Source organism: Rhinolophus ferrumequinum, chromosome 22 (assembly GCF_004115265.2).
Source record: "Rhinolophus ferrumequinum isolate MPI-CBG mRhiFer1 chromosome 22, mRhiFer1_v1.p, whole genome shotgun sequence".
Classification (NCBI taxonomy): domain Eukaryota; kingdom Metazoa; phylum Chordata; class Mammalia; order Chiroptera; family Rhinolophidae; genus Rhinolophus; species Rhinolophus ferrumequinum.
The window spans coordinates 37,745,592-37,757,338 of NC_046305.1; the positions used below are offsets into that span (position 1 = coordinate 37,745,592).

The 11,747-nt window shown below is 36.2% G+C and overlaps 1 protein-coding gene across 6 annotated transcripts in view; it reads right to left on the minus strand.

The window, feature by feature from the left end:
- Positions 1-5,359, minus strand: part of COL11A1 (collagen type XI alpha 1 chain) — a 201,109-nt gene extending 195,750 nt beyond the window's left edge. Inside the window, exon 1 of one of the 6 annotated variants that reach the window (XM_033093033.1) lies at positions 4,923-5,333. In XM_033093033.1, coding sequence (XP_032948924.1) covers positions 4,923-5,028 — 106 coding nt within the window. In that variant the 5' untranslated portion in view covers positions 5,029-5,333. Of the gene's footprint in view, positions 1-4,922 lie in introns of all 6 variants that reach the window. The other 5 variants (XM_033093031.1, XM_033093032.1, XM_033093034.1 and 2 more) reach the window with 5 other exon arrangements.
- Between the last annotated feature and the right edge of the window lie 6,388 nt (positions 5,360-11,747).

The following is an 11,747-nucleotide window of genomic DNA, read 5'->3' on the forward strand; positions in this document are numbered from 1 at the left end:
TATCATGGTAGCCCATTAAGAGTGAATACTTCCCTGTAAATAACTATCCATTTATCCCTGAGGTAAAAGGGGTTGAGTAGTTTCAGATGATTTTTGACAATCCAAAAGAAAAATTTTAAATACAATTTGCATTACTAAGTGCTCTCTTATTTTTTCCAAAGTTGATCACTTGTTTTAAAAAAAGATTACCTATAAAACAAATAACCCATATTAAGTAATAATCAATTCATTATGTGACTTATCAATAAAAGCCATATAATTTTATATATACATATATAACAATCAATTCAAAAATCAGCATGAAAATCATAGAAATGTCCTATTGTTTGCCTTATCTGAAATAAATATGTAATTTTTCAGCTTCTTGAAAATTCAAAGTTGTGCATGGTCCTCCATTAACAACTTTAGAGAGGATTAAAAATCTACGTTCTTAATCCAGCCACAAATGTATCAAAAAAATATTTTACAAACTATTATGCTTTCTACTCTGATACAGATAATTTTATAGACTCACATAATTAGGTATATCAACAATACAACTAATCAAAAATTATTTTCCTCCAAACTTAGGACATTTTTTAATGCATTCTATAACTCTATTTCCTATCTGATTTTCTTTAAATCAGTCATTTTCACTTAACCCATCTTCTCACCAATCATTCCAGCACATACATTTAAGTAACACTTGTTCCTTCCATATTTCATAAATACATATACTTTTAAGTAGTATTTGATCATTCCATAAAGTCTTAGACTACTATTATTTAAAGTTATTTTTATCACTATTGCAGATTTTCAGCCTATTCATTTAGAAAAACCTTGAATATTATAAGTATGTTTTTATGAGAAAGAGTATTCAGCTAACAACTTTTGTGTGCCTTAGTTTCCTCATTAGTAAGTACAGAGTTTCCTCAGTAGTACAGAGAAGCAATTTTTATAATTTCTGTCTAACATTCTTTAAAAAAAAAATCTAAACACCTTTTCCTCCTTTGAAAAATTCAGCTTATCATTACACAGCCACTCTCAGCCAAGCTTGATTTGAGTCCATATGTTATCATTAAGTATGCTTCGCTTCAGTAAATTAACCAAAGTTAAAAGAATCTCCCAGAAAAGAAGCAAATTTTTAGAAAGAAAGGTGAGTACTTAGAATACTTTTTTTTTTTTTGGTCAGAAATCCTGCCCGTAAATATCAAAAGGGGTTCATGTTTGCCTTAATATATTTTAGGGATAAGTTAACTTGAATATGTGTTCCTTCTAGTTTAGTCACAAAATGAGGCAAACACAGAACCTACAAAATTAATAAAGAAATTGTAAGCAATTATATTATCTAGGTATATACATTTTTCATTTTGCAACTTTATAATTTTGTCTACAACTATGAGAGTACCATTTAGAGAGTAATTTTTATAAAATAGATGGTTAAGTATAAATTATGAAGTAAATTGTCACCTTAAGATGTCAATAAACTTAATTCAAAACTTATAGACAATTTTGTGAAAATGTCTATAATTAACTAAATTAATATATATGCACTACCTAAACTGAGGTTCCCTGTATAAAATTTACAGGAAGATGCTTCTAATAAAGTACCTATTTTTCTTTCTTGTTTCTCGATTAGAGACTTTGTCAATTTTGACATGAAAAATAAGTGGAAAGACAATATTAATAACCCTAGTAGACACTGAATTTCTTATCAAAAGTGTATCTGATCTTTTAACTGATTTCTGATTAAGTAACCACAGGGACAAACTTGATCTCTTTGCAAAGATGGATTAGCACATACTCTGGAAGCCAGCACCATTTCACCTGCTGATCCCGGGCACTCAGAACAACACTCCAGCAGGGCTCACTACCAATTGCTGACAAGCTTTGAAAGTTTCTCATAAAATTAATCAACTTTTTGCAAGAACAATATTGGTTTAGCCACCAAAGGTTGAATACCATTTTAATTAGTAAAAATAATTCAATTAGATATTTTTCTCAGTACTCAATTACAGCTTAACTCATTTTTAAAACTCTTAAAATCATCTATCTTAACACAATCACAGAATAGAATCCAGGTAAATCTTAGCACATGATAATAAATAATGAGCTAATGGACAGAAATCCATAAATTTCTGAGGTAAAACATTTATGTTAACCATAGGCAACTATATGAAACATAAAATTTAAGTTAATGCAAACAAATATGTTATAAAAATAACACTCTTTTATACTAAATCATAATAAATACTAATAATTTTGAATAAGTACGTTAAAGATTACCAAGTTATAGAGTTTAGATTTGTGAAGTAAAATAATATGACTGTGTGAGATCATAAATTTTCTTTGAATCCATTCACTCCAAAAACTTTTCTCTGTAAGGTTAGGTGCTTAAGGATACTAACTATACTTTCTTTAGAGTCTAATGTATTATGAACTCATAACTTTTTAAGGCTTTAATATTTTTAATCCCAGAAATATAAATTATAGATGAAAATAAGCTGTGTTAAATTATTTTTGGGTATAGCAATCAAATCACACCACTGCATCTCAATTAAATCAATACACTATAGCATAATGCTAATATATAACACCTTTACCTAGAAACTGGAATAAAATCTTACTCATTGTTTTTTTCAAATCTATAAAGGCTAGCATGAGAACTGGACACTGGGTTCATTTGTCCCTTGTGAGATGATCCAGGCCAGTGTTCCTTTTAAGCATTAATAATACTTTATTTCCTTTCAGAAGTTTGTTAAGACGCAAAAATGCCTACAAGTAGGTTTAAGTAAATATCAAGCTTCCCACTAAGCAACAAGCACCTAGGAACTTGTTGAGCGAATACCAAATCTTACAATATCACTATCTAAACAATCATAGAACTTTCAAGACATTTTATCAGAAAGGACAAACAGAAACAACATGTGGTCCTTAACACATTGCTGTCTCACATTATTTGGCTTTATAATAATAGAGAAGGTTCTTTTCCCACCATTTATTTGATGCGGTGCTAGGATATTTATTTAAAAGTGGTTAAGGTATGTAGCTAAATTGAAAAGAGAAAATTATACATTACAAGGGTAGAAGTTTGATCTTTCTTAGATATCCTTAGAACTTGAAGAAAAAGAAACATAACCCTCTTCAGTGAAGTTATCCCTGAATGCCTACAATGTGTCTCTTCAGTTAACATTTTATCTTTCATTGAAGAAAGTCTGAGTTTCTATATTTCAAAATAAATAGCTGCCATTATGATACTTTTGTCCACATATGTGTGTGGCATGCGGAAAAAGAAATGGTATATCTGTTCCACCCTAAATGAGTGTCCTTTTTCCAGCATCACTGTAGTTAAGATTTTAAGAGGCCTCATTTGCTAAGGCCGATACTTGGATTCCAAAGAATCAACAAAACCAGCAGAGGGCAGAACTGCTGACAGAATTGACCAATCCAGCTGGTGACCAGGTACCAAAGGTAAAATGCAAACTTTTGATGGATTCCGCTTTCAAAAAGACTACGATTTATCCTTTAAAATGTAGAAATGAATGAATCGACATAATCAGCATGACTTATTTCAAAATTCAAATATAGTCCTCATGAGGCTCTGTCTTCACCAGAAAAAGTCACCCAGAGGAATGATCCAGCGCGGCCTGCTACTCAGGAAAGTGAAGGCCAGTGAGTGTGGGGAAAGAATACAGACCTGGCTTCGCAGAGTTCGGCCTCCGGGAGCGCTAACTCCCATTAGGGAGAACTCAGATCTTGGCATCTACCAGGGCCAGACTCAGGTTTCTGCTAAAGCCTGCGCATTTGGGGTTGAAAATTTCTTTCTACCTCATCCAATTCTCGCCACCCTCCTTCTTACCCCCACTGCTCTGTGCACTTTTAACAAAGCTTGCTTTTCTACTCTGAGCTGTTTGGGCTCCCTTAACTCCAAAGGCGTTCTCCCGCCAGCCGTGTCTACAGCACCTAACGGACCGCTCCAGCCAGATGCCTTTGCGGGAAAGGGCGGGGGTAGGGGAGGGAGGAGGCGGAGGGAGGAGTGAAGTCGCTCTCCCTCCATGGGTACTGACAGGGCTGCAGTCTTCCGAACAGGTCTGGTCATTGAATATTTGGTGGTGCCACGTAGGAACTTTTCCTTACCTCTCTCCTCCCACCCCACCCCGGCCCCCTCCCCTTCCCTTCCAATCCCTATTCCTCCTCTCCCACCTCATTTGCTTGGCCAGTTTCATCATTCTCCGTGAGAACTGCACGTCCAACCTGCAAGAAGGTGGGGGGCGGGGGTCATAGTGGGGCGGAGGGAACTGAAATGCAGGGAAAAGTGTTTCCCCTATCTTCAACCCGGTCCTTACAACCTGCCAATTTTTTTTCCATTTAAAATCTCTTCAAAATGCCACACAAAGTGTTCTCAGTCTTCTAGATTCATCCCCCCTGCTTTCTCTTATATCCCTAAAAGTAAAACAGCCTGTTTCTCACTTTATTCCAGACAAAGAACTTTATCAAGGTTCATTTTATACCCTTTCTCTATATTTTCTCCTCAGTTCACCCTTAAAAAGATATTTCCATTAGCTAGAATCAGAAGAAACGAGAAAATGTGTTAAAGGGCAGTCTAAGGACTGATCCTCAAACAAAAGCTTTGTACAACTGCCCTTGTGTTCAAGGTAATATTTTTCCTCTTTTCAAAGACGCTTGAAAGTGGTGAGGGACATTTCAGCAGGCTCTGTGCCTGACAGATCTTTTTTCCTGCCACCTCTTCTCCCATTACTGTCCCGCCTACATCCATCTCTCTCTCCAGTCTTCACTTCCAACCTGGTGGCAGCTGCAATCTGGATTTTATTTAAGATAATTGTGTTGTTTTTTTTTCTGGCGGGGGGGGCAGGAGGGGGAGGGGCACCGAATTAGAAAGAAGGACGGCAATCTCCCACCTCCCCAAGTCCATTTTTTCTTACCTCCTCTGACCTCTTTAGCCTGGAAGAGGAAAGTCAATGCGAGGGTTGTTACGGTGAGATCCCAGAGCCACCGTTTCGTTTTCCACCTAGAGGACCACCGCTCCATCTCCGAGCCCCGCACTCACAACTGTGAACTCAACCCACGAAATTGCGATGGCAGACCAACTTCGTCCCTTCCAAGGTATCGTCGGGGATGTTTGCTACACAGCCATTGCGGAGGAAGGGGGGTAAAAAAATCAAATGGCTTTTTCTTTTAAATTTGATGGTTTGCTTCCTTCCTGTCTCTCGCCCCCTCCTCTCCCTCTCGGTTGGCCCCGCCGGCCGGGACCCTCCGATCCGTCCTCTGTGGGGCCCTGCCTTCAGACTGAAGGCAGATGAGGGGCTTCAACCAAAAATCTGAGAGGACTGCGTGCTCCTAAAGGCTTCATGCCATCAGTGGGCCGGACGAGAGGCTCTGGGCAGCCCCCTCCCCCGCCCACTCCCCTCGCGCGCCCCCCTTCCCCGGGGCGAAACTGACAAGCCGGCTGAGGGTCAGACCCAATCACACGCCTCGCGGGCGGTCCCGAGCCCGCCCCCCTCTCCCTCTGCCCAAGAATCAGGACTTCGGGCAAGCCCAGCCCACCTACCAGCCCCCATCTCCCCACTCCTCTCCTCCCTCTTTTCCAACCCCAATACGCGAGAAGAAATGGGAGGGAGTTACGGGGGACGCGTGCTTGGCTCCTGCTCTTTGGGAATGAAAGGAATTGCAGGAGAGCTCCGGAGCCCACAAAGTTTTCAAGGAGCTTCTGTATTGAATAAAAACGGCTACTTGTCTACTTGCACCGGTCTGTTAGCCACTCGTTCGTCGGCGGGGGAGGGGAGGAGCCCAGCGACTGATCCGCCACACCGCTGGAGTCCGGGGCTGCCAGCCGTAACCTTATCCTTCTGCAAAAATCTGCTTCTTATAGCAGAAGTGGAAACAGCGGACTCATTGCTCTGCTTGCTCCGAAAAGTATTTTTTTTAAAACCGGGAATTAGAAGAAAGGGATAAAGGTGAGATGGAGAGGGACCCAAAAGGTCAACACCTATGGTCTTATAGAGAAGCTCTCCTTTGGGATCTGAAACTGACAGGTTTTTCTCTTAAATGTTTAAATTTTGCATTAGTGTCATTGAGAGTCTCATCTCTTAGAGCTGAACTGTACTCTGAGGCAGAAGGAGAAAGAAATGCATAGGAGCTGACATTAAAGGGATGAGTAATTTAATTTTCCAGCTGATTCTGTCCTAATCCCGGATGAGAGGGTACAGTCAGTGGGAGGAGAAAAGACAAGGAAAGCAACTAGCAGAGATCTCCAAGCGTCTCTAGGCCCACAGCTCATAAAGGGCCTCAAGAGCTGAAAACATGGTCCACTCCACAGTGAAAAATAATGAGGGGCAGGTTCAACTCCTTCTATATCCTTCCTCAGAAAAATCCACTTACACGTGGAATACAGATTCCCTGGTCACTTTTTCCACGTTTGAATCATTCCCTCCTGTTGGCTCCTTTTCATTTCTTAATATTTCCTTAGGTGTCTCTCTCAAAAATGTCCAGAGCAGGACAGAGCCCAGCAAGGTGCCAGGACACATCAGACGCCCAACAGAGATGTGTTGAATGAATGAATACATTTTCCTGTTGACAAAGACTGGAAGCTTTAGCCAGGACATATGCTGAGTAGTTAAGATATTTCAGTACTCAAGAGTTCTCAATTAAGTTTATGATGTACACATGTCCACCAATCTTTAGGAACCCAATTGTCTGTTAGTTATAAAATTATACCTCATGAACCATCAGATTAATTAGATACTCTATTTATGTAGTATAAGTATTGGAAGGTGTCAGAGACTAGATTGAGGCCAAAGATGGAATTGTTTAACAACATATATGAGAAGCATATAAAATGAGGAAAGCAACTGAAAATACCTTCAACATGACCCATCACTCTCTGTGACAAAGAACCATTCCCATATTAAGAAGTTTATATTTTAGGTAACAGGTAAAAAGTATACTTCATGTTAGTAATGCTGCTGGCAGAATGTTTGAGACACCTATATATCACCTACAGAGAAGTATCACCAACCAGCTTTTCAGACGACAACCTCAGGTTGTTAATATAATTTAATAAAATAATTCAGTATATTGTGTTTTAACATGGAATATACAATTACAAATTAAGAACTTTATGGTGAAAATATAAGTCAATTTACCATCTTCATTATCCTTCATCTTTTCAAAATGAAAAACCACTTTTTTTCAGTTTCCACACTTTTTTGAAACATGGTTTTTCTGTCCAATTCTTTGTATATTTTTAAACTTATTCTATAGGTCACCTCTTAAATGTAAAAAATAGTGAAATTAATACAAAGTTTAGATATATGTATTTGCGAGGCTTCAAGAATCCTAGACCAATGCAATACCTAGAGAGAGTTACAGCGCTTCCAGCAACATATAAAAATGGTATTCCAAATTGTTTTTCAATAGCTCTCATGATTTATTGAGAATTTCATGACCTGATACTGTTCTAGAAGGTGAGAAATGATGCAGTCAGTCTAGCAAGCCCCACCTTCTAGTCACATCTCAGATCTTCTCACTGCGGTGAAAGGGTCCTTTCAGGCAGTGTCTTGGGTAAGTAGAGTTATTACTACCTTATGCTCTCTGTACTCTGTGGTCTGAATTCCTCTGGCCACCGCCCAGCTAGGCATAACCTGGGTCTGAATTAATGCCTCTGGAAGGAAATATAGTAGATTCATAGTAAGCGATGTTAATGTCTAACCCCTCTATCTTGTAGCTAGCAGCCAGATCTAGAGCCTCGGAGGAACCCTCCCATGCGATTACAATAGGTGAATTTAGTGAAAGGACGGATACTACTAAACAACACACTGAGCACAAGGAAGCCAGAAGAGACCTCACGACCGTCGACTTTGCATGGAATAACTTCCAGGGGCATTGTTTCTACACTACCTTTCTGCCAGTCCTTGTTAACTGTTTATACATAAATTCAAAACGCAAAAGTATATGACATTTTTCTTGACATAGTCTTTAATTTGGAGCACAATTAGCTATATGGTATTTCTTATCATGTCACATTAAAAACAATGTTTAAAGATATTTGTTCAGCTTTGGAGAATTTGTTCTGATTGCAAGCCTTTCAAAAACAAGATGGAAACAGTTTTAAGAACAAAATAATCACTTTCTTGGTAGCAGTATTTTAAATTGAATTGTCCACATTGGCTTGTCAGCGAAACTGAGATAATAATTTGATAATTGATCGGGAGGTCAGTTTAGGGAAACTTAGATGTTCTGGACAATCTGCAGAGTTCATAAAGCTTTATTAAACATTGTGAAAATCTCATGGATCTCCTTTCACAAATCTCTAGAAATTGGGGGATACAGAACCTGAAGCAATGTTTTAAATAGTGAGACCTCGATGAGACTCAAACCAAACTGAGACTAAAGAAACTTTGTCCATAGCTAGATGCCGCTAATACAAACATTAACAGAGTATTGGAGCCAGAGAGAACTCTATAATAAGACACAAATTACTACAGGTATCATAAGGGGAAAGAAAAAATAGATTTAGATAGATGAATCATCTTTTGAATCATTTGGCATTTATTTCTCTTTTCTCATATTTTATGTATCATCTCTGAGTTGGCTCCTTCAACACATTAACAGACCAAACTTTTCATCTAAAGATTCTGTTTATACGTTATTTTTGTATGTTATATATAGAGACATTTTCTTCAAACACTTGACTATAATATGACTAAACCATTACATTAAATTTGACGTATTGAATAAGAAATAGTTATGGGGGTGGGGAACTCTTACACACATCAGAAATACTTAAAATATTTCAAAGAAAATTGCTGTTGAATGTAATCCCTCTCTTACTGGGCCTAATGGTTTGTCTTTCTTGCCCTTTTCTGAACTTAGGTCAATTATTTTAAAAATGAAATGACTAAGCAGTTTGACAGTTATTTTACAGTTTTTCTAATACATCAGAGGCTAGAAATTAGTTTCTGTTTAAAAGGGAGTTAGTCCCTCTTACCTCACAAATGGACCATTATATTGTAGAAATTGGGGGTAGGGAACGGAGAGAGAAATTTATTTCCATAGTCTAGCCTAGCCCACAGGTTACTCCACAGTGATGATTAGATATTTTTTACACCTATACTGTGAAACAACGTACAGAACTTCAGAGGAATCCAAATTTAGACCAATTTCCATGATAAAACACAATTTTCAGATGGGAAGTTTGGTCTGTTGAAGTGTTGAAGGAGCCAACTCAGAGATGCCAGACCCTTACTGTTTAAAAGAGCCTAAAGTAAAATCAAGACTAAATGAACCCCAAACAAGCAAGGAATATGACCTTGTACACTGAGGTACATCTCTCTTAAAAAATACCCTTTGATTAGCTATACTTACAGGAGGCTATCATAGACCTTTCTACTAATTGTCCAAAGATGGAAGGGAGGAACAGGGAACAGAATAATTCAGGGTAAAAACTTAGATATTTTTTGGACTTTTGTCAAGACATTTTTACTCTCTCTATCGTTTGTTCTCCTTAATTGAGTAGATTTGCATTTACTAAGCTCCTTTGTGTTGGCAAAAATATAACAAGACTTTTTACAAATTGGTATAGAACAGCATCAACATCTTTATCAGTAGAAGTAGAAGATGGAATTTTAAACATTTTGGTGAACCGCGTGTCTTGGCCAAAAGCAGAACCACATCAATAATAGATCCCAGTGATGTTTCACTGTATATGACATCCCAACTATAATTTGAGTAGTAATTGTCTTAATTCACACTGGCTGTTACTAATAAAATAAGCTTGCAGAAGGCAAGTATTTTAGCTACTTTATTAGCCACTTTAAAGGGATTATTTACTCTTAAGAAATTACTCATAACAATTTTACAAAATTTTAAAAATTGATTTTGGTAGTTAAATGATAATTGCAAATAGTTTTTCTTCGACACTTTTTATTTCATAATATAACTAATAAAAGGCAACAAGATGACCAAAATATCCTTGCACTTTCTAAAATAAATAGAATCCTCTTTTCTACATTTACCATATCTTCACAGATTGATCTATCTCAATGGCACTGGTCAGTATTCTTTACTTAAAATAAATATTATTTCCAGACAACCATATGTAATCTGTTTTGTGCCTCTGCCATTGGTACCAATTCATTTAATTCTGAAACCAAATGCTTGTGCTTCAGAAATCTGAAGACTCACACAAAACAGATTTCTGAATCATATGCAATATTTCTGTTATTTTTATATAACAGTCTTATACATTCTCTTGATGCCACAACAAATACAAAATATAAAAGTTAAGGCTGGTGAATATGGTTAAATATCAAGATAGATCTGATTTTTAAAACATCTGGAATGAATAACTCCAACTTAATTTGTTTTGCAGATTCTCAGTGTTTAATAAACTTCCCAATATTATATTTTCTGCCAGTACCGGTATGGTCAAATTATTGCACATTTAAATGCTGAATAAACAATAGATCTTATTTCAAAAGTTTTTACAATCTAATCTATAAAAACTGGAAAATCACATATGGATTTAAATGGTTGCAAAAGAAGCAATATTTAATATGATCATATACTTTTAATAGTAAAATAATTTTGTCACTATAATGAGACCTTTTTTATTTAAAATACTTACTGTGTTTGTTTTGTTAGTCTTCATAATATCTTCATGAGATAAGAATGTGGTAATTTTAATAGTTTCATTTTAAGGATGAGTTTGGGGGCAATCAAACTTCAAACTAGGAATACGGAAACAGAATATGTGAGAAACATTTGATATTCACATTTTTGCTCTCATTATTAATTCTTTATAAGTAATGAGATTTTAGAATTTTTTTTTGTATTTTATAGCAAGCACATTTCTTTATAGATTAATTATTAAAATGAATGAGATCCCCAGTGCAAGAAATCTTAAACTAAGCAAAGGTAATCAGTGACTATATTTATAGCCTTTAAAAAAATCTATAAATCTAATTAAAGAATTACATCTTTGGAGCACACGTGTCTTTATGTATAAATGTTTTCAGATTTTTTGGGTAGATACCCAGGAGAGGGATTGCTGGGTCATATGGTAATTCTATTCGTAATTTTTTGAGGAACTCCACACTGCCTTCCATAACGGCTGCACCAGTCTGCATTCCCACCAATGAGGGTACGGGGGATCAAATATATGGTGATGGAAGGAGAACTGACTCTGGGTGAACACACAATGGGATTTATAGATGATGTAATACAGAATTGTGCACCTGAAATCTATGTAATTTTACTAACAATTGTCACCCCAATAAATTAAAAAAAAAAAGAATTACATCTTTGAATACATTTATAAGAAATTTTTAAAAACCTGTTTTTAAAGATAAATGAAGATGTATTATTTTTATCCCAATGCCAACCTTCAAGTTTCACCTTGTTCTGGGATTTTGAGATTATTTTTAATTTTATATACTTCTGCAAAAAGAAAATACTACTGAAGTTAACCTCAAGTCAGTCATTTTATGCTTCCCAAGAAGAAAAAGAAAAAAAAAAAAAAGGCATTCAATATGTTAAAGAGAAGAAATATAATCGTAATTATATCAATATTTCTCCATACTATCCAAAGTAATTTTTATAAAGACTGTTAAATATAAACAGCATTTGCTAAATCATATGAAAAATGAATTAAAGAGTACAAGTAGAGATATTAATATTTATATAACAAATATTAGAACCATTAAATTATCACTCCTCTTTATATAATTGAACTACAATGACAGTAGAAT